Source organism: Pelodiscus sinensis, chromosome 31 (assembly GCF_052426305.1).
Source record: "Pelodiscus sinensis isolate ZL-2025 chromosome 31, ASM5242630v1, whole genome shotgun sequence".
NCBI classification, from domain to species: Eukaryota; Metazoa; Chordata; order Testudines; family Trionychidae; genus Pelodiscus; species Pelodiscus sinensis.
Genome location: NC_143082.1, coordinates 14,158,842 through 14,182,960, shown reverse-complemented (window position 1 = coordinate 14,182,960; position 24,119 = coordinate 14,158,842). Strand labels below are relative to the sequence as shown.

At 62.6% G+C, this 24,119-nt stretch overlaps 2 protein-coding genes across 3 annotated transcripts; both read left to right on the top strand.

Moving 5' to 3' along the window:
• The first annotated feature begins 940 nt into the window (after positions 1–940).
• Positions 941–6,771, top strand: METTL1 (methyltransferase 1, tRNA methylguanosine). 2 transcript variants are annotated; one of them, XM_075901724.2, is made up of 6 exons: positions 948–1,131; positions 2,029–2,195; positions 3,206–3,390; positions 4,267–4,380; positions 5,513–5,614; positions 6,341–6,771. In XM_075901724.2, the coding sequence occupies exons 1-6, from the start codon at positions 1,052–1,054 to the stop codon at positions 6,503–6,505; spliced, it is 813 nt and encodes a 270-aa protein (XP_075757839.1). In that variant the 5' UTR covers positions 948–1,051; the 3' UTR covers positions 6,506–6,771. The 2 variants fall into 2 exon arrangements, with proteins under 2 accessions (XP_075757840.1, XP_075757839.1); XM_075901725.2 differs by lacking the exon at positions 5,513–5,614 and having other exon boundaries at positions 941–1,131.
• Positions 6,772–13,527: 6,756 nt separating this feature from the next.
• CYP27B1 (cytochrome P450 family 27 subfamily B member 1) lies at positions 13,528–21,521 on the top strand. Its single transcript, XM_075901726.2, has 9 exons — positions 13,528–13,764; positions 16,315–16,505; positions 17,714–17,910; positions 18,050–18,250; positions 18,928–19,091; positions 19,473–19,639; positions 19,849–19,930; positions 20,125–20,322; positions 20,868–21,521. Exons 1-9 carry the CDS (start codon positions 13,561–13,563, stop codon positions 20,979–20,981), a joined length of 1,518 nt encoding a protein of 505 aa, XP_075757841.2. The 5' UTR covers positions 13,528–13,560; the 3' UTR covers positions 20,982–21,521.
• The last annotated feature ends 2,598 nt before the right edge of the window (positions 21,522–24,119 follow it).

Genomic DNA, 24,119 nt, shown 5'->3' with positions numbered 1-24,119 from the left:
TATGAAACAACCTACATGTGTGTAGTTAAGATCCGTAGGGCAACAGCTGCAACCCCGGAACCCCCAGACTCCCAGCAGCTCTGCCCTCATTGGGGTTGCAGTAAAATTCTCCCACTGGACAGTTCGTGTGTGGGGTGCCTCCAGGGGATTGTGGGAATGGGGGAGGTGCTCAGTGGATTTCAGGGGTCAGCAAGAGGAGCTTAGGGATCAACGAGAATGGGGGTGCCAATGGATTTGGGTTCAGAGGGTTGCTGGGGGTGGAAGTCAGGGGTTGGTAGGATGGAGATTGGGGGATCCAGGAATTTGGGTTCAGTGGGGGGTGGAAGTCATCAAGACATAAGATCAGTCACACTGGGTCAGACCAATGGTCCACTTAGCCCAGTGTCCTGTCTGCCATCAGTGGCCCGTGCCAGGTGCTCCAATGCGAAAGAAAAGACCATGTGATTCATCAAGTCAGTAGGACGGGGAGGGGCGGACGAGGGGGGCGGGGAGGGGGGGGAGGGGGGGCGGACGAGGGGGGCGGGGTGGGGGGGGCGGGGAGTGAGGGGGGCGGGGTGGGGGCGGGGGAGGGGCGGGTGAGGGGGGGGGGAGGGGGCAGGGGGGAGGGGGGGGGAGGGGGGCAGGGTGGGGGAGTAGGGCGGGGGAGGGGCGGGGGACGGGGGAGGGGAGGCGGGGAGGGGGGCGAGGGGGGCGGGGAGGGCGGGGGAGGGGCGGGGGAGGGGGGCGGGGAGGGGGCAGTAGGGCGGGGGAGGGGGGGGCGGGGAGGGGGCAGTAGGGCGGGGGGGGCGGGGGAGGGGGGCGGGGAAGGACAATGGGTTTGTGTTGGGGGTCAGTGGGTGGAGCTTGGGGACTCAGGGGGCGGGCCTGGGAGTCAGGGGGCGGGGCCGGACAGGGGGCGGGGAGAATTCGCGGGGGGCCCTTTAAAGCGGGCGCGCGCTGATGCCGCCGCCCCTCTGTGACGTCACTTTCCCGCGACTCCAGCTGCTGCCGCTGCCCCGCGGGGGCTCCACGTGGGTGGCGGCCCGGCCCGGCGCGGGGTCCCGCGGGCGCCATGGCGGGGACCCCGCCCCAGAAGCGCTTTTACCGGCAGCGGGCTCACTCCAACCCCCTGGCGGACCACACGCTGCGCTAGTGAGTGGGGGGGGCACCCCCCTGGGACCCCCCGGGCCTCCTCCCTGGGACCCCCCCAGACCTCCTGAGCCCCCGGGAGCCCCTTTCCCCGGCCCCCCTCCCCGTGGGGTCCCCGATCTCCAGTTCACTGCACCTGGGGGGCCCTAATCTCAACTCCCCTCCGCTTGGGGGGGGGTGAGTGGGAAGAGTCCCGAGTCCTACTGATGCCCCGTCCCTGGGGGAGTGCCCCTGAGCCTGGAGAGCAGCCCCCCCCCCCTACCCTGTGTCTCCAAGGCAGGGATGTTAAAATCCTCTTTAACCAATTAAACCTTAGATTTAACCAGTTACCAATGAAGCGGAATTACGTGAAAGGGGGGGGGTTCCACAGCTGGAGCTGGCCTTCCCAAGCATGGGGGGGGGGGCATCTTCTGTTCCCATCTCCTGCCATGCTTGGGGTGCCCATTCACATCCCTAATCCAAGGAGCCCCTCTCCCCACAGCAAATCGAATCATTCTCTCCCCTCCCAAATGGGCTAAAGTAAATACTCAATGTGACCGAAGCGATGGCTCCAGGCCTCTTCGGGATGCCTGAAGCGTTTGCCAGACCGCAAGAGATGCAGCCCACCTGGGTTTGTACAAGACCCTGCCAGCTGACACTATAAATCTGCGTCCGCAAGGCAGGGATGCTCGCCTCGCAGGTGGAACTGACGCGGTGTCTAGCCTCGCGTGTGTTTTAAAGGTTCTGAGACTAGGCCTGTGCACTGCAAGTCTGTGCCAGTGTTTTTTGCCTGTCACGGACGTGAGACGCTGTGAGATTTTCTTTTGACTGACGGAGCGGTCCTCTAAAACAATAGCAATACACTGGTGCGTTGCCAGCTTCTCTCTTCATCCAGCTCTGTCCCTGCCTCTCTCCCTGTAGCCCCACAAAGCCCGAGGAAATGAACTGGGCCGAATACTTCCCGGAGTTCTTCCCCCCCTTGAACAAAGATGACCGTCACGATGACCCAAAGGACTGCGAGGAAAGAGCGAAGCCCACAGACCACGTCGAGTTCGCGGATATTGGCTGCGGTTACGGGGGCTTGTTGGGTAAATTCCCGATCGTGCTTTTCCGTCGGTTTGGCTGCAGCAAGTTCTAGGTGGGCAGGTGTGGTTGAGGTTGCTTGGGAGGGACGGCCCTGAGCAGGGTGCGGGTTCACTGTGGGAAGCCCCGTAGCCTTCCAGATTCAGGATCGTGCCCAACTTCATGCTGTGAATCCAGTGAGCATCTCGGCTTGTTTGCCTGTCTGCTGACAGCCATGTGAACAGAGCAAGGAATCATGCAGTGATCCCTCCGTCATCCATTTCCAGCCTCTGACAAACAGAGGCTAGGGACACCATCTCTGCCCATCCTTGCTGATCAGTATTGATGGACCTAACCTCCATGAATTTTAGTTCTTTTCTGAACCCTGTTAAAATCCTGGTCTTCACAACATCCTCCGGCGAGGAGTTCCGCAGGTTGGCCGTGTGAAGAAAAGTTTCCTTTTGGTTTGTTTTAAACTTGCTGCCTATTCATTTCATTTGGGGACCCCTGGTTCTTAGGGGAACAAGTAAATAACTTTCCCTTGTTTACTTTCTCCATACCAGGCATGATTTTATATGCCTCTAGCCTATCCTTCCTTCGTCTCCTCTTTTCCAAGCTTTTCTAAAACACGTGGCGAGGAGCTTCGCTGAGGCCTACTGCTGACTCACTAGTGGAACTAGCCCCTTGATCTGTTTGGTGCACAGCCCAGGCTCCGTGGGGCATTGTTGGCCGTGTGGCTCAGGGAGAACTGGGCTGTCTCCCTCCCCCCCCATAGATTATGTGGGGCAGAAGCAGCTGTGCCCATAACTCTGCTGCTCTTGTTGCATTGAACATGTGGCGATGAGCCAGGGTTGCAATCCTGGTAGGATGGTGTGTTCAGCCCAGGCTGCTGCCATTTCCCCTCCCTGGGCAAGCGGGAATGACCCTCCGGATACCCCAGTTCCCGGTGTGAGAGGCAGCTGATTTGTCTCCGGGGAGCAGCTCTCTGGGCCTTGCTCTTCAGACCACTTGTTGATTCCCTCTCTCCTTCCTGCAGTCGAGCTGTCTCCCCTCTTCCCCAACACCTTGATGCTGGGCCTGGAGATCCGCGTGAAGGTCTCGGATTACGTCCGCGACCGGATCCAAGCTCTGAGAGCCTCCCACCCCGGGCAGTACCAGAACATCGCCTGTATCCGCAGCAATGCCATGAAGCACCTGCCCAACTTCTTCCGCAAGGGGCAGGTGAGGTGCCAGCGGCCTTAGGGCTCCGCCACTGATGTCCCAGGCGGCCGCGGAACCTCCGGCTTTCATCCTCGTCACTCTTGGGGAGCACACAGCCCTCGCTCCCCACTAGGGATAGAAAATCCTGTTTCACCACTTAACCGGGATGCCCCTGGCCAGGGGCTGCTCCAGCCTAGACAGGCCCACCGCATCACAGATGCTCATCAGGCCAGGCTGGGGCCGCTGGGCCTGGACTCGTTGCTGCTGGCAGAGGGCTGCTGCCGTAACTGCAGTGGCGCCTCTCCAGCTTGGGGAAGGACTGGGTGCGGAAGCTGATCTGGGTTAACTGTCCCAGGGGAGGGGAGGCCGTCAGCAGGTGGGCTAATAACTGGCAGCAGAGTTCCCTGGAAGCTGAGCGCTTGAGTGGCCGCCGAGGAGAGATTCAGGCACCACCTAGCTGATGAGCGGAGTGCCCCCAGCTTCTCACACCTGGCAGCCTGTGTTGTGATTGGTGGTGCACATATGTGCATGCATCAGTGCACAGAACAAAATTTATTCCACACACGGAAGGAAACCACGAGAGAGCACATTGGCAGGTCAGCCGGAGATTGCGTCCTGAGCCAATGGTGATATCCAGGGCTCGACAAATAATGTAATCTACTCGCCTGTGGCGAGTAGATTACAACCCGGAAGAGCCGACGCAGAACGGCGCGAAGCCGCGCGGCTGGCGAGTAGGGCTTGCCGCCGCTTGGCGAGCCCTGGTGATATCCATGGGGCAAGGAGGGGGCTGGTGGTGGTGACTTGGAGCGGTCCCTGTCTCCCTTCCCCTTCCACCTTCCCAGCCTCTGCCCTCCCGATTCAGGTCCGTGCCTGACTCCCCGTTCCCTCTGTTTGCAGCTGACCAAGATGTTCTTCCTCTTCCCGGACCCGCACTTTAAGAAGACCAAGCACAAGTGGCGAATCATCAGTCCAACGCTGCTGGCCGAATACGCCTACGTCCTCCGCGTCGGGGTGAGTGGGGATCGGTCGCCGGCCGGGGCGCCGAGGTTTGCATGGGGCCTCAGGGTAGGAGGAGCCCCTCTGGCTGGGGAGAGAGCCTCCCCCCGAAGAAGCTTAGCCCCTCCCTCCCCCTAAGGTCCTAATCAACCAGCCGGGGCCCGTTAAAGGCCCCGGTTTCCTGCAACATGCTGGTGGCAGAGCTCTAGGTTGCTCCAGCGTTAATTTCCTAGGGCTCAGAAGCAGGAAGAGTCTGTCCTCTGCCAACGGACGCTGTAGGTCCATCCGTCCCAGCAGGGAGTGAGCTGCCCAGGAGCCGTGGGGCGCAGCACGGAGGGGTGACCCTTTGCCCTGCTTCCCGCAGAGGCGGCTTCCTGTTGGCAGAGCCCGCCTGGCGCCTGCCCTCCGCCGTTCCCACCTGTCTGCTCATGACTGAGCTGCCTTGGGCAACCCGGCGGCTCCTTCCTGTGCCGTCACCTTGGGCTCATAACCGGCCGCTCGCGTGGGGGCGAGAGTTCCATGAGTCACCGGCAAATCCGCTAACGTGAGCCCCCCAGGGTAGGGCTGTGGTTGCCAGCTCTCCAGGACGGGCCCTGGAGTCCTCCAGGAACCAAAGGGCGTGTGTTCATTGCAGGTGATGCCGCGGGAGGAAACTTCCTGGAATGCGTTTTGTCTCCCTTCCCCCCCCCCCCCCCCCCAAAAAAAACCTCGACCACTCTGGGGGGCGGGGGGCGAGGGCCTGGCAAAGGCAGCTCTTCTGCTGATTGCTGGGGGTGGGGTGAGGAAGCAGCCTCATGAATTATTCAGGAAGCATAATTGGCCGGGCAAATTAGAGTTGGCACCTTCCTTTGGGAGCCGTCCCCAAGCAGGTGTGAGCGAAGATTCCCGGCCCCCTCCCCCCATGTTTCTGTAGGAGCGGAGCGTTTCCTCTCCCCCAACCCTGTGTCTCCAAGGCAGGGATGTTAAAATCCTCGTTAACATTTGCCCTCTGGGGTCTTACTGCTGCCTGCCCGGAGTGAGGCGTCTCACCCCCCCCCCCCAAGCCAGCGGAGGGGTCCTGACACTCCAGCGGCCCTGCGGGGGGTGCTGATCCCCTGGGATCCTCGCACTGCTCCGTCTCGCACTGATGGGAGGGCGTCTCGTGCAGGGCTTGATTTACACCATCACCGACGTGGCCGAGGTGCACGAGTGGATGGTTGGGCACTTCAGCGAACACCCGCTCTTCGTCCAGGTGCCTGTGGAGGACTTGGTAAGAGGGAGGGAGGCAGCTTCCAGGCCCGGGGAGGGGCAGGAGCCCGGAAAGGGGAAGGTTTATGCCGTGCAGGGCCCCTGCACCCACCCTGGGCTGACTCAGTCCGCCTGCGTTTCTTCCCCGGGCCCGGGCTTTACAAGAAGCTCACACAAAGCTGGAAAGTGAAACCTGGTCCTGCACCACAACCTCTTCTCTCTTTGCACGGGCCCACGCTGGCGGCGTATTGCAGGGCTGTGCGGGAACTGGGGGGAGGGGCGAGTTTGCTCGGTTTCGGGCCCCAGCCAGAACCCCCTGCGGCCGTCCGGCTGGGCTCTGCCGCGGTCCCCGTAAGCTGAGCAATTGGGCGGCTGCGCGCGAGCGCGTTAAATGCCACCCAGCGGATTAGCCAGGCGCCCGCCGCCGGCAGCGTGTGTTTCTACAGGTGGTGCGCCTTGGCAGATGCGTTGGTGCACGGAACACAGTTGATTCCGCACGTTCCGAAAACCTCAGCGGGACCGTTGGCCTCTCGGCAGAGGATGGACTGTCGGAGCTCTGTGGCTAGTGGCCGTTGGCTCACGCCCGTTGATGCCTCCTTGGGTCTAATCTCTCTGCGGGGCTCTCGGGCCGCGTGTGATGGAAACGGCCGCACCGTGTGCCCATTGAGTGGGAGATAAACCAGGCTGAGGGAGTCCTGCCCCTGCACGGGGGGGTGGCACGGGCAGTAACCGCCCTTTCTCCCCACAGGCCAGTGACCCCATCCTGGGGCGCCTGGGGACCTGCACAGAGGAGGGGAAGAAAGTCCAACGCAACGGCGGGAAGACATTCCCTGCCGTCTTCCGGCGCTGCGCGGACCACACCCTGCAGGGAGCGCCGGGCCCAGAGCAGCAGCCGGCGGCTGCGGACACATGACGGACGGCCACGGACCGCGGCGTGCTGCGTTCCAGGGAAGCCTCTTCCCTTCGCTTGCGGGAGCCGGGCTGGTCGCCTGGCGTGGGGCCTGCGGCGAGGGCAGCGCCTGTCCCAGTCAGAAGCGCCCCAGCGTTGCCTGCCGCTGCCAGGAGCTGTCGCTGCCGCCGCTGAGCCTGCCTGGCTGTGCCGGGGGGGGGGACTGTGGGGAATTCTCAGGGTGGCAGCCTCCACTCCCGCTCGCGTGCGGAATAAAACGTGAACTCACAGGCCTGCCTGGTCTCGCGGGGGGGGCTGCGGCGCGCCTGCCTGGTACCCTGGCGTGGGCCTCGTTCCCGCCTGGGCCCTCGGGGTGTCAGGCCGGGCGCCCACACCCTGCCTCGGCAGCGGCCCTGGGGCTCGGCCCGGCCTTGCCAGCCGCCCGGATGTGCCTGTGCCCAGCCAGGCCTGTGTCTGCCGCACGGCCTGGGCACCGGGCCTCTCTCCAGCCCCTGCCGGCGGGCGAGGGGGCAGGCCCTAGCCAAGGGCTGACGGTGCCTGGCCGCCTTCGATCTCCGGCCGGGGGAGGGCCTGGTGGCGCCCTGCGGTGCCCCCTGAGCTCTGCCGGGAACGGGGGGGCGATTGCCTGCGCGATGATGCTCCCTGCTAGGGGAGGGGGAGACACTAGCTTGCCCCACGGGGGGATCCTACCTCTGCCAACTGCCCCAGCGAAGGAGAAGCCCTTTGAGCCTCCTCTTGCTGGGAGCCGGTTCTGGGGGGCAAGGCCTGTCTGTGGGTGCAGCACCCAGCCCGGGGCCGACACGTGCGAGGGGCGTCTCGGCTCTGCTGAGCCTGCAACAAGACCTGACCTCACCGGGCCCTGCCTCAGTTTCCACACTCCGGGGGTTCTCAAACGGTCCCACGTGCCCGGGCAGGTCTGATGGGTCCAGGCTCACCGGAGGGTAAAGTGACCCACTTCCAGCAAGCGGGACGTCCCTGGGGGGGGAGGAGCTGCTCCCCAGGGAACCCCTCCCCCCAGGTTTGTCCTTGCTGGTGGCAGGGGAAGTCCTGCTACTGCAGAGGGATCCTGGGGAGGTGACCCCAGTGCAGGGCTGACGTGGCCTGCGGGGGGTTGAATTCACCTCCTTCGCCGAGCCATTAAACCCTGTGACAATCCAGCTCCCATAGCGGGGATCCTCTGGGTGCTTCCTCCCTGCCGTGGGTGCCTGCTGCAGGCAGGGTCCCTGCTGCATGGCCCAGTGTCCGCCCTGGGTGCCAGGCCTGAGCCCAGCGTGGGCTGGCAGGTCGGTGTCCCGCCGCGGGGCGCGAGCTCCCTCGGGGGGTGAATTCCACGGCTGAGTGTGGCTTCCTGTCTTGCAAGCTGGGTAATTCCCCAGGAGCTGGCTGTGAAGGTTGGGGCCGGTGCCAGGAATTTCCCAGCAGGCGCCTTCCAACAAGCAGCCTGATGGATCCAGAATCCCAGACAGGCAGGCGAAGGCGCGTTCCTCCTCCCGTGCGGTCCCGGCCTCCTGGAAGGGGGGAGCAGCATCCCCCGGAGCTGCCTTGGTGGGCTCTGACAGAGGGGCCGGTCTGGCCACAGGCTGGTCCTCCCCCCCCCCTCCAGCTGAGGATGGGCCCCCCCGGCTTCCTGCTTGCAGCGTGGGGCCGAGGGAGGAGGGCGCTCGCTGGTGCAGGCCGGGGGGTTGCCAGCATCTCCCCAGAGTGTAGGAGACGCTGTGCAATCCCCGGCCGTGCACCCAGGCCCCGGCTGGGAAGCGGTGGGAGCCCGGCCCTGCAGACGGGGAACTGCCCTCCCGAGGGGGCTGGACCCGCCCTTTTCCAGACAGTCCCCTCCCCCGGATTGTAGGGGGAGGGGACATGGGCTGGAAATTCCCCCCCTCCCGCTTCTGTGGGGCTGACTGGGAATCGGCATGAAGTGTTTGGCGAGTGGGGGAGGCCGCCAGCCCCATCTGCCCCACGCCTGAGTCACGGCTGCAGTTTCCCCTTGGCCTCGCGCTGTGGCGCCCAGCCGAGGGGAGGGGTTGGCCCCCCCCATCCGCCCTCGGCCCCCTCAGCAGCCTGGCCAGCTGGGACCAGTCTGCTGCACACGTGCGATGGATTATCCTGAGGGTTTCGCCAGAGTCACGGCCTATGGGAGCGGCTCTTCCCAGCCGGGGAGGCCCAGTGTGGGGCTGAACGCCGCCTCGTGGGCCCTTCCGCTCCACCTGGTGCCGCACCAACACCGGAGCTTCCGGCACGTGAGCGGCCACTCCTACCCGGCTGCTCTCATGGGGCAGGGCTGGATCGGCGGGGGACGAGCAACACAGCCGTCTTGCTCCCGGCTAACCCTGGGGGGGAAGCACTGGGGCCCACTTGGCTCTGCTGAGCGGGGGGGGGGGATTAGCTGCCAAGGGGGTGAAAGGCAGAGTTGGTGCCGTGTTGGTGGTGCCTGGCCTGGGGCTCCCCAAAGCTGTCCCTGTGGGCCACGCCCTCCCCAGCATCAGCCGCCTTACTGAGGCAGACGCCAAGGGGTGTGTTGCGGTGCTAAGGGGCAGATTCCTGCCTTCGCGATCCTTATGAAAGGGACAGAGAATATCTTATTGCCCCGGTATAAATCCAGGGTGTGCCCACATCTGGAACGCTGCTGGCAGATGGAGTTGCCTCCTCTCCAAAAAGGTCTTGGCATTGGAAAAGGGCAACAAGAGTATTGAGGGGTTTGGACCGGCTGCCACGTGAGGAGAGATTACAAAGACTGGGACTTTTTAGCTCAGAAAAGAGTCGAAGAAGGGGGGATATGGTTGAGGTCTATAAAATCATGACTAGTGTGGAGAAAGTGACTAAGGAAAGGTTATTTTCATGTTCCCGTCACAGAAGAACTAGGGGGGGTCGCCATACGAAACAAATAGGCAGCAGGTTTAAAACAAACCAAAGGAAGGTTTTCTTCAGGCAGCGCACTGTCAACCTGTGGAACTCCTCGCCGGAGGATGTTGTGAAGACTAAGACTTTAACAGGGTTCAAAAAAGAGCTAGATAGGTTCATGGAGGTGAGGTCCATCAATACTTATTAGCCAGGATGGATGGGAATGGTGGCCTAGCTTATTTGTCAGAAGCTGGGAGGTCGGCATGAGGATTCCCTGTTCTGTTCACACCCTCGGGGACACCTGGTGTTGGCCGCTATGGGCGAACCGTACGTTGGGCTGGGTGGGCCGTTGGTCTGACCCCGTCTGGCGGGTCTGCTGTTCTCTGGGGCTGTGCTGGCAGCAGGCAACCAGGAAGGTTAACGGAAGGCAGGCGCTGGCGTGGGCCCAGCTGGGAGAAACACTCTCCGGGGGAGATGGCGGGAGCGGCGCAGAGACGCAGCCTGTAACCACGTTCTCCGCTGCCGCTCGGCAGCTCTCACCCCCGTGCGAAAGGGGGGTCGGGGTCGCCTCGCTCTGGTTTCGCCAGGACCGGCCCACAGCGTTTTGGCAGCTGAGGCAGGGAGCTCAAAGGACGCCCCCTTGCTTGGGCCAGAACTTTGAAAAGTCTCAGTTCTGCCTCCGTCCCGTTCCACTCCCCTCGGGACTTCTCCGCTCCCGACACCGGCACCAGCAGCAGACACAGTTTTCTACACTCTGGGTCCTCGTGGCCCTCTACCTCCCCCCGCCCCAGTCTGGCCTCAGTTTGCCTCATGGTAGGGCCAGCCCTGGGTTTAGCCGTGTCTCCCTGGAACTCCAGTGAGGCGAGGGGTGGCTTGAATGCACCGTAGTGTGTTCCTGGGCGGACAAGCCCTGCGCCCCACGCTGCCCCGATGGAGATGTCAGCCCCAGAGGAGAATCTGGCCCCAGGGGGTTGGCTCCTCACTCGGTGGGGGTTTCCCTCGGTGTCCACAGCGCTGGGGTTGGCTGCTCGCTGCCCTGGTCTCAAAGCAACGCGCGTCCCCCTCTCGCTGGCTGTTCGTCAGTAACTTCCATTCTTGACTCTTTCCCCGCGCCCCAGGAGTGACGTTTACTGGCCTTCTGGCAGGCGTGGCTTTGGGCCCAATTGCCTCGGGCCAGGGACCGGCTCTCGGGGTCAAATTAAAGCTCTCTAGGTCCTTGCTACATCCTTTGGGGGGGGGGAGCCCCTGCAGCCCCCCTCCCTAGCTGTGACTCTCCCCCTCTTTATGACCGTGGCGTTCAGTATCGAGTGGAGCCACTTGTGCTTCTCGGACTCTTGTTTCAGGCTCGGGCAGGCAGCCGATACCAGTTTGTGGGGCCTGGGCCATGCTAGAACACGAGGGAGGCGTTCCCAGGTCCCGCAGGGGCGTGAAAGATTCACACCCTCTCGGTTAACGTAAGGCAGGCCCCTGTGCAGGCAGCGCGAGGCGGATGGAAGGATTCTCCCGCCAGCCTCGCTCTCCCGTGGCAGGGAGGTGGTTTGCCGGTGGAACGTTCCGAGTGGGAAACCGATTTCTCAGGCAGACGCCCGTCGCTCTAGGATGAGGTTTGTGGGTTTTCCTCTGGCTCCAGGGCTAAAAACCTGATTTTTCTTTTCCGGCATGAGCTGAGCGCCTGATCCCAGGATTACGCCACCTCGGCCGTCATTCCAGCCTGGCTGTCCGGTCCCATCCCACGCCAGATGTGAGTCCTCAGCCGAGCCGGGCTCCCAGCTGCGGCGAGTGTTCTAGAATGCGCTGCGGTTGCCGCAGTGTCCGGCTTCCGCTGTGCGCCGCACGGCGGGGAGAGGGCACAGCCGGCGAGCGCCTGTCAGGGCCTCCGAGCGTGGCAGGGCCCACGATCTGCCCTGGGTGATGCGCAGCTGCACCCCTCGGACAAGGTCCAGCTGCACTGGGTTCTCCTCGAGATCCCGTTCGGAGCCGGACTCTGCTCTCACACCAGCGCAGGCCGGAGGATGACAACCGAACTCCCGCCAAGTGGGCGACTGAATCTGGCCCCCTGCCTCTGTTCACGGGCATGCTCGTTATGCGGGCCTGACCCAGGCTGGGGTTGCAAATGCCCCTCCAGATCTCCAACCCCCCAGGGCTCTACCATGGTTACAAGTCCTTCGCGTGGGCGACACCCCCTCTGATTTTGGTAGCCGTAGGGAGCGACAGCTGGAGCCAGGGCGAAATCTCGATTTGTCCGCTGGCACAGAACAACCAAGGGGCCAAGACCACCCATTCTCCGACGGGCTGTCCTCCATAAGCCACCGTGGTGTCCTGAGACGGCTGGGCCCGTTCCCGCACTGTGTGACTGACTTCCGCCCCCACCCGCGCCTCATTCATGAACCAGAATTGCATTGTGTCAGGCGCTGTACCCCAGACAGACCGAAAAGATGCGTTCTGCCCCCGAGTGTCCAGCCTGCGGAGCAGGCCTGCTGGCAAGGTGCATCTCGGGAAAGCGTGAGTGCACACACACGTGCGTGCGTGCGCACACACGCACGTGCGCTTGCACGGCTGTTCACACACCTGGCTGGCCTCGGCGGGACGTGCAGTGGGAGCAGATGTGAATGAATTCCCCTTGCGCCGGGGTTTTGTGCCGACTTTTCTTGCGGGCTCTCGGCTGGAGGAGCCGCCGATCTCGCCCCTCCCCGGGGAGCCGGGAGCGAGTGGCGCTGCACAACTGTAACAAAGGTAACTCACTCCCCGTCCTCTCAGTGCTTTGAGCTCATTCATGTGCTCGGTTCATTGCTCTGAGCCCGGGGGGGGGGGGGGGGGGGGGGGGTGTTTCCCTCTGCCCTGTTATGAAAGCAGTCTCCCTCCCCCCCCCCCGCCAGTCACTGAACCAAAGTGAATGAATCGGCCTCCTAACCCCCTGCCCTGCGGCGCCCCCGGCACACGCAGCTTTGTGCGTCATCCGCTCGCGGGGCTGCTTTCATTCCACCCTGCCCAGCGTCCAAGGCCCGACGGGCCAGACCCTGCCCCTGAATTCCTCGGCCGAGTCCACCCCCCTGAGCAACGTGCGCCTGTCGCGACTTTCTCTCACTGGTAGGGGACGGTTCGAGTCCCGCTTCCCCCGGGTCGGGACGGGACGGCCAAATGGCCTAAGGGGCCTCCCCGCGGTAAGGTGGTGGGGCGGGTTCCCGCGTAGCCTAGGGGATAGGGCGCATGGGAAGAGCCCGGGGCCCGGCTGCAAGGGGGGGCTATGGAGATGCACTCTGGTGCCCAGTTCCCCCCACACGCCCATCTCTGCCCCTTCCCTCGCTAGACCCACCTCCTTCCCCACGCTGGGTGCCCATCGCCTTCCCCCAGTTGTCCAGAGCACTCCTGAATGTACCTATTGCCGCCACATGTCCCTCGCTGCCCCCCAAGTGTCCCCTCTGCCCCTGCCAAGTGTCCCTCTTTGCCCCCAGGTGTCCCTCTCTGCCCCCCAAGTGCCCCTCTGCCCCCAGGTGTCCCTCTCTGCCCCCCAAGTGCCCCTCTGCCCCACAGGTGTCCCTCTCTGCCCCCCAAGTGCCCCTCTGCCCCACAGGTGTCCCTCTTTGCCCCCAAGTGCCCCTCTTTGCCCCTCCCAAGTGCCCCTCTCTGCCCCCAGTTGTCCCTCTCTGCCCCCCAAGTGCCCCTCTTTGCCCCCCAGGTGCCCCTCTCTGCCCCCCTGCCCCCCCCACAGGTGTCCCTCTCTGCCCCCCAAGTGCCCCTCTGCCCCACAGGTGTCCCTCTCTGCCCCCAAGTGCCCCTTTGCCCCTCCCAAGTGCCCCTCTCTGCCCCCCCAGGTGTCCCTCTCTGCCCCCCCAGGTGCCCCTCTCTGCCCCCAAGTGCCCCTTTGCCCCTCCCAAGTGCCCCTCTCTGCCCTCCCTTACCACCCCTTAGCCCATCTTCCCCCTCCCCTCCAGATACTTCTGCCCCTTCGGCTGGAAACCCACGTGGCAGCAGAGGACTTGCTTCGATTCCCCCTCCCCCGCCAAAAAAAAGCGGAGCCCACCTCGCGTTCTGATTGGGCAGCCTGGGCTTCTATGAAAAAGTCTGACGCACTACGGGAGGGCGGGGCTTGGCAAAGAGGCTCCAGGGGGGCGTGGCCTCCCTGGCTCCATGTGCCGGTCCCCTTATAAATAAGCCTAGGAAGATGCTGCAGGACTTCATCTGCTCCTCACCTTCTCCTGCCAGCCTCCTTCCCAGCCAGGATGCCTCAGACCCTCAAGCTGGCCAGCCGGGCCTCCCTGCTCTCCAGGGCCTTCCCGGAGATCCTGGCCGAGCTGGGCTTCAAGGCGCCCGTGAGAGTCATCAAGACCCACAAGACCCTGGAGGACATGCCAGGACCCAGCGCCCTGAGCTTCTTCCGGGACCTCTTCTGCAAACGGGGGCTGGCCCGGCTGCACGAGCTCCAGGTAAGAAGCTTGCCACTTTGGCTACTCCCCTGCTGCTGGGTGCACCATGCCTCCCCTCCACGCCAGGCTGCTTAGTGTCCGCTGCTGGATGGAGTCCCCTTGGGGAACTTCTGCGCCTTAAAAGTAGCTCCTGTCTTTAGCCAACATTGTCACATAGCGGTTAGGATCGAGGACCAGGTTGTCCAAGGGACCTAAAGTCTCCCCACTCGCACTGGAGAATTTCCCATCATTGCAACAATAGAAACTGCTGGATATTTAATAATAATAATAATAATAATTAATAAAAGGTTCTAACTAGGAGTTTCGACTAAGTGGATGCAGTGCCCGAGGCTCAAAACCCAGTGCCATTCAAGCCCTGTTTATAAATCCCAGCCTGAACATTCGAAAGGCAGGGCAGTCAAAGGTGGCCGCCCCCATAAATATGTACAATTGTGTTTTTGGTTACTTGTCTATGTTGTTTCCATGGGAGGAACAAATAGGTATACGGGGGGTACATCAACTAAGGACACCATATGTGTCCAAAGAGGCTTGCAAAACTCTGTGGGTATCAGGTAGGTTAACTGTAATCGAAGACACAGAGGGGTCGCTGTGTTAGTCTGTAACTTCAAAACCCAGGAGTAGTTCTGTGGCACCGGAGAGACTACCAGCTACATAGCTAGGATCATGAGCTTTCGTGGGTAAATGATGATGAAATGGATGTTACCCCTGAAAGTTCATGATCTGATATATTTGTAATCAACGCATTCACTGGTTAGTCTCATTCTACCCAATGCTTAATAAGTCTCAGAGCGGCAGCTGTGTTGGTCTGCAACTAAAGCCTTCTAAGGTTTTGTAAATACGTTTTTCTAACCAAAAACGTGTTTAGGAGGTCACAGAACTCCTATGGGGGGTGGGAAACAGTGAAATGCATTTGCAGCAGAAATGAATCGCACTCTTTAATGAGGGCTTTGCTAGATCAAGGAGAGAACTGGATCTCGTTTTGCTCGTTTGGGCGCATGCGTTCTGCACACTTTATTTTCCGTGCTTTTGGAAAGACCCACAGGGAAGCAGTGTGGCAGGGCTAACGCTGAGATCCATTAGACCCATGCGTGTGTTCCGTTCTCCGGGTTGACGGAGGATTTTTTAAAAAATTTCGCTCCTTTTTATACAAAAGGAAAGAAAAGAAAAATGCGGGAAATGACTCCAGGTGTTCTGTCTGGCCCCAGAGTGTCTGAATAAAATCCCTGTAGAAATTGGTGGGAGTCATTCATAAAGTTGCCCTAACTTGGGAAAAAGCCCTGCTATGGGAATCACCTTTGAATTGACCAAGCAAATGGTTGCTAGGATTTCACCTCTTTCCAACTGCACATCGGCTTGTGTAGCGCGGCAAACCCTCATGCAGCTTGCTACGGGGTTTAAAAAGTAGCGGGCATCGGATCCCCGCTGTGGCTAACTTTTAACCACTTTCAAACGTCGCTCGATGACTTTTCCTCTCTGGGGATGAGCCAGGTGCCAAATGGCCCCCAGGAAAGCATGGAGTTATCCGTGTGCCATAGCAAACAACACCCGTTTCTTTTCATGCCTGGGTATATTTATATTTAGTCTTCCTTTCGCCCTGGCTCAGAACCTGAAAAGGACTGGGAGTGGGTCGAGCAGAAAAACTCATGTAAGGCTTCAGCCTGGAAGTGAAATTTACCAGCGGAAAGCTGAGGTTTAGAACAGAGCACAACTGGCTTCAGTGGAGCATCACTTAAGCAGATAGTCCAGCTGCCTTGAGAGGCAAATCCACATATTTAAAGGCGCTGGCATCACTGCCCCTCCCGGTTTGCCAAGCTGTCTTGCGGTGCGTGGCACGAGGAAGCTTGACAGCAATAGAAACTGTGTGTGTGGGAAGTGGGTTATTTTTCTGACCTCGTGTCATGCACTCCCCTGCCTGAGTGGAGCCCTGAATAGCCTCGATGACATGACTGCATCCAGCCCTAATTACGTTCCAAGTAAACGAGGCACCGTTCCCTTTGGATTAGCCAAATCCCTCTCGACTTTCTCGCTCTCTCCTGCGGGCCGCGAGGAGTGAATCCCTGGCAGGGTCTAGTAACAGAGGCTACAGGGGAAGGAGAGCGCTGAGTAACCAAGCCCCCGTAGGCTGAGTCTGGCCAACAGATCCCGGACCGGTTTCTCTGTGCTCGATTTCTGAGCACCCCTGCCCAGATGGTCCTGGAAGGCTCCGGTGCCTGAAAGCTCCAGGAGGGGCTGCTGCTGGCTGCGGAGATCCTGAGCGGGGAGCTCGGTGGAGTTTGAATTTCATTGATCAGTTGCGATTTGTCGCTGCCGCAGGCTAGCAGGACTGGTGGATGGAGCCATGTGTAGGTTGCGGCTGTCAGGGGGCTGGATTCCTATAATGCATCGTTGTCTCCTGGTCAGTTCCAGGCAGCTGGTGGCGAAAGCCCAGCCAAGGAGCCAACTCCTTGGGGTCCAGAGAAATGAGACGGGGGGGATGTTGCTGGCCTCCTGGAGCAGCTTTTCTAGCGCGTCCCGAGTTTCTGGGCATTGACGAATTGTCTCCTCTCCTAGATGGAAGGAAAAGCCAAGTACGGGCCGGTGTGGAAAGCCAGCTTTGGGCCGATCCTGACCGTTCACGTCGCGGAACCCAGCCTGATCGAGCAGGTGCTGAGGCAGGAGGGCAAACACCCCATCCGCTCCGACCTGTCCTCCTGGAAGGACTACCGGGTGTGCCGCGGCCACGCGTTCGGGCTGCTCACCGCGTAAGTCGGCTGCTCTCCTAGGCGAGCGCCACGCTGGGTGGGGAGGCTGCCAGACATCTCTAGCACCCGCTGGGCTCCGCAGGCTACGGACGATCCGCTGCAAACGCACGGGCGTTTCGGGCTGAGGCTGTGCCCAAGGGGGTCAGGGGCGCAAACGCCGTTGACTGTCACCAGACTCTGCGAATCGTAGTCTCTGGGTTCTGGGGGAGCCCCACGCCAGGATCGGGGCCATCCAGAGAAGTAGCAGATGCCCGACAAGGCCGGGGGGGGGGGTACAGGAACCGAACAAAGCGGCATTGAGCAGAAAAGCCGAGATTTTTCTTACCAGTGTGGAAAGGAGCTAAGAAAGAGCCGAGGCCCAAAATGGGGAGATTGTGGGGTCTTCCCTCCTTGTGGGGTGCTCCTGGCACACTGCCCGACTCTTCCCTCTGTGGTTCAGTGCCAAGAGGGATCCGGTTCCCCGATCCCCGCGGCTCATCGGCACGGGCTGGTGCTGTCTTGGCGGGACCCAGCAAGTCCTGGTCCGGAAGCACGTTGCTCATGTGCTAAGGTTTTGCGCAAGGCCAGCCGGAGGCATGAGTCGGGCGAGAGGGCCCTGACGTGTCTGAATCAGCGGGGTGACTCAGGCGCCCGGTGTGAGTAACCGGCAGAGGCGTGCAGGCCTGGGGGCTAGCTGGGAGCTGCGTTCCCAGCACGCCTGAGCCCCTGCCGGTGGGCTTGGTGCTGGCTTGATGCACCCCATTGGAGTGAGCTTAACCCCTCCCCATCTGCGCCTCCTGCAGCAAGGCGGGGGTGAGGTGTCGGCACGGGAGAGGTTGGGCACCACCAGTAGCATAGATTAGCCCAGAGCAGGGTTCCTTGTAAGCTGAGTGCGTGGCCACCCGGGACAGTTGCCAGCAGCATGTGTTTATGTGGGTGGTGCACATCTGCACATGCCTTGGTGCACATGAAAAAATTATTCTGCACATGGGTAGAAAAAATTAGAGGGAACGTTGGCCCAGAGGTGGCATGGGAACTCTTTGGGTGCCAGAGTCTCCTGGGAAAGCTATGCCTGAGGGCAGCTTCCGTGGCTGGCTGGGACTCGAGGGCTGGCCTGGAGGCAGGTTCTGTGCAGGGCTCCCCCAGATCCTGCTCTCCCTGGCTCCCCACACCCGGGGCTTGCAGCCTGTCTCCCTGGAGGGGTAACCGGGTCTCGCGTGCCCTTGCAGGGAAGGAGAGGAATGGCAGAAGATCCGCAGCATCCTGGGCAAACACATGCTGAAGCCTAAGGAGGTGGAGTCGTACACGGGGACCCTGAACAGCGTGGTCAGCGACCTCATCCGCAGGCTGCAGCACCAGCGGAGCCGCCACGAGCAGCAGGTGGTGAAGGACGTGGCGGGCGAGTTCTACAAGTTCGGCCTGGAAGGTGCGTGGTGGGGCGGGGCGGCTGGGAAGGGAGGGGCACCCTCTGTGCGGAGAGGGGTCTGCCTCCAAGCCCCCCCCCCCCCCCCCCCCCCCCCCCCGGGAGCGTGCGTCTCTGACTCTCGCCGGGCTCCGTCCCGTAGGCATCTCCTCGGTGCTCTTCGAGTCCCGCATCGGCTGCCTGGAGCCGGAGCTCCCCAAGGAGACGGAGAACTTCATCCGCTCCATCAACCGCATGTTCGCCATGACCCTGCTCACCATGGCCATGCCGAAGTTCCTCCACCGCCTCTTCCCCGCGCCCTGGAGGATCTTCTGCGAGTCCTGGGACGACATGTTCGCCTTCGGTGAGCGCCCCGGGGTTGGCGGCGCGGGCGGCTGGGGGGGGCCGGGCCCAGCTCCCCACGGCAACGGCAGCGATTTGCCAGGGGGCAGGGATCCGGGCAGTGGCTCGCACGGCCCCGATCCTGGCGGGGGGGGGCTCCGGTGTCGGTCAGGGTGTTGAATAGGAATGAAAGCAGGATTCCCGCGGCAACCCTCAAACCGCGGTTTCACCCGGACTTGCAGAGGCGCCTCTGGGAATGAGAGGCCTGCGGTTTCACGGGGGGACTTGCAGAGGCGCCTCTGGGAATGAGAGGCCTGCGGTTTCACGGGGGGACTTGCAGAGGCGCCTCTGGGAATGAGAGGCCTGCGGTTTCACGTGGGGGACTTGCAGAGGCGCCTCTGGGAATGAGAGGCCTGCGGTTTCACGGGGGGACTTGCAGAGGCGCCTCTGGGAATGAGAGGCCTGCGGTTTCACCCGGACTTGCAGAGGCGCCTCTGGGAATGAGAGGCCTGCGGTTTCACGTGGGGGACTTGCAGAGGCGCCTCTGGGAATGAGAGGCCTGCCACTGAATTTTGATGGGCTCCAGGCACCGAAAGCCCTTGGGTTCCCGTGAGGAAGGGAAGAGCTGGTCCCGTGGGAAGGCGGCGGGGGGCTCTGGAGCCTAGGCAGTGGGGCTGAGCTGGGTCCTGTCTCTTCCAGCCAAGGGCCACATCGACAAGCGGATGGCGGAGGTGGCCGAGAAAGTCTCGCGGGGGGAGACGGTGGACGGCAAATACCTCACTTACTACCTCGCCCAGGAGAAGCTGTCCATGAAATCCATCTATGGCAACGTGACCGAGCTGCTGCTGGCCGGGGTGGACACGGTGAGCACCACGACAGTGCCGGGGCTGCTGCGAGAGCTTCTCCTTATCAGCCGTGCTCCTCAGGGATTGAATCCTTAATGGAACCGGGGTGGAGGCTGCATGGAAGGGGTTCCGGCACCCAGAGGATGGCTGGTTTTAACGTTACCTCTAATGGGTACCGTTTGTGTGCAGAATCAATTTTGTTTGGTGCACCAAGGGATGTGCACCATCCTGCTAGCTGAGGGCGCTCTGCTGATCAGCCAGGAGCATCTGACTTGCTCCCAGGCGGCTACGCCACCCTCACAAGGAACGCGGGCTGGGTCACAGATGGGGCCGCCCCGTTCCCCTTCAGCGCCCCTCCAGCCTCTTGCTTACCCCTCCCTCGCTCCTCCACTCTTGCAGATTTCCAGCACGCTGTCCTGGAGCCTGTACGAGCTGTCCCGGCACCCCCGGGTGCAGGCGGCTCTGCACGAGGAAATCACCGGGGTGATGAAAGGCGGGGCCGTCCCGTCGGCCGCGGACGTGGCCCAGATGCCGCTGCTGAAGGCGGTGGTGAAGGAAGTGCTGAGGTGAGTGTGGCTGGGCCGTGGCGGGACAGGGGGGCATCTGCTGGGAGCCGGGGGGGCTGGGATCTTGGGGTTCATCCGTTCCCCTGGAGTTCAGCTGGGAGGCTAACAGCCACTGTCCAGCGTCCCCCCGGAAGGGGACGGAGCCACCCGGCTGGGGGCGGAGCTCGATGACTTCTGTGACTCACCCCTGCCCCCTTCTCCCCCGGCAGGCTGTACCCCGTGATCCCCGGCAACGCCCGCGTCATCTCGGACCGAGACATCCAAGTGGGCGAGTACCTCATCCCCAGGAAGGTGAGCGGCCGACCTCTGCCTGGCTAACGGGGTGAGGAGGGGGTGGGCTGGGATGGAAAGGAGGCGTCTCCCCAGCGGTGGGGGGGGCAGCTTGGTAGGCGAGGGGATTTCTCCGGCGAGGGGGTGTCTCCCCCCGCCCCGCTCGTGTGGCACGACTCACTCCCCAGCCTTTCTCTCTACCCCCCCCCCCCCAGACCCTGATCACGCTGTGCCACTACGCCACCTCCCGGGACGCCCGCTGCTTCCCCGAGCCGGACGCCTTCCGGCCGGAGCGCTGGCTGCAGAAGGGCGCCGGGCACCACGCCTACGCCTCCGTGCCCTTCGGCGCGGGCAAGCGCAGCTGCATCGGCCGGCGCATCGCTGAACTGGAGCTGCACCTGGCGCTGTCCCGGGTAAGTGTCGCCAGCCGGGGGGTCTGGGGGCAACACGGGGCTTCCAGGGATGGGGGGGCTGATTCTGGTTCAACGGCGCCCCCCCCCCCATTGCATTGGTATCGGACCAATGGCCCCCCCCCCACATTAGTACCAGCCCTATAGCCCCCTCCCCCTCTGTGTGCCTACGGCCTTCCCCTGCATTAGCGCCTGCCCCATAGATCCCTGCACCTCAGCATCGGTACCAGCCCCATAGATCCCTGCACCTCAGCATCGGTGCCAGCCCCATAGCTCCCTGCATCTCAGCCCCATAGCCCCTTCCTCCACTGCATCAGTACCAGCCCCATAGATCCCTGCATCTCAGCATCGGTACCAGCCCCATAGATCCCTGCATCTCAGCATCGGTACCAGCCCCATTGATCCCTGCATCATGGCATCGGTACCAGCCCCATAGCCCCCCAACCCCGTGCACTCCTACCACGCCCTCTGCATGCTCCACTCCCCTCCTATCAGGGCCCACAGCCTGGACCCAGCTGGTGCTAACCTACCCTCCCCTCCCCTTGCAGATCCTGATGCACTTTGAGGTGAAGCCGGAGCCGGAGGGGGGCCCGGTCAGGCCCATGACCCGCACCCTGCTGGTGCCCGAGACGGACATCAACCTGCAATTCCTGAGCCGCTAATGCCAGCAGAGAGGAGCCTCCGGTGCTGGAGGCGGCTGAGCCCCCCACGGGGTGACTGGCCGCGTCCGAGCGGGCTGGCCCCGGATCGGAGCCAAGGGAAGGAGGGGCCATGCCACGGAGCACGGGCAGAGAGCCGTGTCACGAATCGGGGGGGCCCTGGGGCCCTGCCCCCACCTGGACTGTCCCGCACCCTGGACTTGGCCTTCCCGTGATGGGAGTGACTTTCCCAGAGGCAGCGCCCCCTGCAGGCAGCATCGGGCACTGCAACGCGCACGGCTCAGCCCAACTGGCCGCGGCCCTTCAGAGCGCTGAGCCAAACTGCCCCGCTCCCGGTCCGAGCGCCCAGGGCGGCGGCAGGACTCCGTCCCGGGCACGCCAGCAGCAGTGGGCACAGCGGGAGCAAACCTGGATCCCACGGGTGGCTCGGAGGCTGACTCGGGTCTGCCCCCACGGAGCATCGCCTCTTCCCCGCGGGGTCCTGCAACGAGCTGAGGAGTGTGCCCAGATGAGCTCAGGGTTGTTGTTCCTTGAACACGTGGACTTGTATTTATTGCCTGTAACTTATTGCTCTTGCTCGGGGCACGGAGCGTTGGGGCTTTTCCCACGCTGGCCGCGAGGCGGCTGGTATCTAGGGCGGCAGCATGAATGCCCCTCGCCTGCCGTCAGGCATAGGGCAGTCTGGCTGCAGCCGGTGCTGGTGCTTTGATATTTAATGGTTATTTATTAATATTATTCCTTGTCAATAAATATGACTTTTTTATAAAAAAAAAAAACAACCCCACAGTCTGAGTTTGGTGTGGGTGGGAGAGGTGGATTACAGGTAAACGACACTGAAACTGACGTACGTGCATGGCGAAACGATAAAGTAACGCTTCGCGTTCCCAGCTGGGACCACATCGGAGCCATACGAACGGCCGTACTGGGTCAGACCAAAGGTCCTTCTAGCCTAGTATCCTGTCTCCCAATAGTGGCCAGCACCAAGTGCTCCAAAGAGGGTGGACCGAAGACAATGATCAAGCGATTTGTCTCCTGCCATCCCTCTCCAGCCTCTGACAAACAGAGGCCAAGGACACCATTTCTACCCCCTCGCTAATAGCCTTCTATGGACCTAACCTCCATGAATTTATCTAGCTTCTCTTTAAACTCTGTTATAGTCCTAGCCTTCACAGCCTCCTCTGGCAAGGAGTTCCACAGGTTAACTACACGCTGTGCCAGGCCCCCTTATGTCAGGTGCTGCAGGTACCGTGAGGAGGAGGGGAAACTGAGGCACAGGAGGGGGAAACGAGGCACAGATGGAGGGAAGGGGGGAGTAGACTTGGTAATCGACTGCCATTCCAGTGCCCTGCTCTCTGGCTCATGCTGCCTCTCTTTTCCCCGTGCCCGTCTTGGGTGATGGATGGTGCCGGTTTGCTCCCTGGGGGAGAGACACACTCAAGACGCCTTCCATCCAGTGAAGGGTCAGGCCCCAAGCAAGCCGCTGCAGCTGGACCCCAGTGCTGCGGGGCTGCCTCCAGGGCCAGTGCGTCCCCCTTCACCCAAAGTGGGCATGTAAAAGGAGCACCCGCTTCGGCCACGCTGCCCAGGCCCCACCACCTCGGGCCCCTCTCCCAGAGAGGCCGCCAAGCCTTTGGGGGCGTGCAGGAAGGAAGGGCCCCCAGATCCTGGCCCTGGCCGCAGTGCAGTGACCCAAGGCTGGGGCGGGTGGCTCTGAGCAGCAAAGACACTCCTGCCAGATTGAGGGAGGGCGAGGCAGGGTCAGGCCTCAGCCTCCAAGGCTCCAGGGGGCGGGCTGGCTTGCAGGAAGGGGCAAGACGCCTCCCCCTAGTGGACGGTCCTGGAATAACTCGCCCAGTGGGGCAGTTCCTGCCCCTGGCTGAAAGCTGGTGGGAGGGAGGGGTGGACTGGGGGGCACATGGTGGCGGGGGAGGGGTTCACTGCAAGTCACCCCCCCCCCTTCAACCAGTCCTGCCCAGCCCAGAGGGGCTCTCTCTGCAACCCCCCCCCCCCGCCAAGTCAGGTGCTAACTTTCTCCCCACCCTCCATGGGCTGTGCGGAGTGGGAGGGGTGCAGCGCGCAGGCTGGGCACAGTGCAGGCACACGGGCGTGTTGGCAGCTGGGGCACTGAGTCTGGTGCACGAGGCTGGCGTGCAACACGGCTGCTGGCAGGGCGAGGCCAGCACCAACGGGGGGCGTGCCACGTGGCATCCGGGCGCCGCTGTTCCTGTGCTGTGCCCGGGAGGGGGGAGGTGTGCCTACAAGGGGCTGCGCCATTCCTTAGCTGCTCTGCACCGCGGCACATGGCGTCACCCAGCCTCGTGCCAGCCTGCCAGCAGCGTGCGAGAGTGAAGAAACCCTCCAGGCTGGACCAGCCCTGGGCGGCGCTCCAGTGCAGGACCCCTGGGCGTGGCTCCTCTTCCCCCCAGATCGTCTCGGCACTCAACAACCATGCAGCATCAGAGCCAGGGCAGCCCCGCGGCCCGGCGCCCTGGGGGAGGTGGTGCAGAAGCCAGGCTGCTCACACATAATGCCGGAGGATGCCTGTCCCCCAGCAGGGGTGGGGGGGCAGCACGGGTCAGGCAGTCCTGGGCGTGTGTGGCCCCCCCAGCCAGTGGGGCTGGGCAGCTCCTCCAGTGTATCTGTCCTGGAGGAAGGGCTGGTCTCAACGCCTCCCTGTTGCCAGCCCCTAAGTCCTACACCCCGGGCTCCGTCCATGCCCATGCCTTTGCCCCAGGGGCCAGCCGCCGCGCACCCTGTCCCTTGGCAGCCGGCCCACCTCCCTGGGGTGCCCTCAGCAGGTGGGCGCCCAGCTCTGCCGTGCAGGGAGAAGCCACCTGACCAAACAGAGCGCCCAGGCAGGTGTGATTGGGCACCCACCACTGCGGGGGGCGGGGGCAGTGGGGAAGGAGCCGTTCTCCGGGCCAGCGTGCCCCCTGGTGTGACCCCATTGATTCCCACGGCTACGGGGGCCCAGCCCTGCCCCGCTCCAGGGTGGGCAGGCCAGGGCCCTGGGCTCTGCTGAGGCTGAGGGGACGCCGCCAGGTCCCGGGCAGCTGGGCCCCCTCCCATTGCAGAGGGGTGAGCCAGCAGAGAGGCAATTTCAGCTGCAGGCAAAAGAAGGGCCCAGCTGCCCTGTGTGTC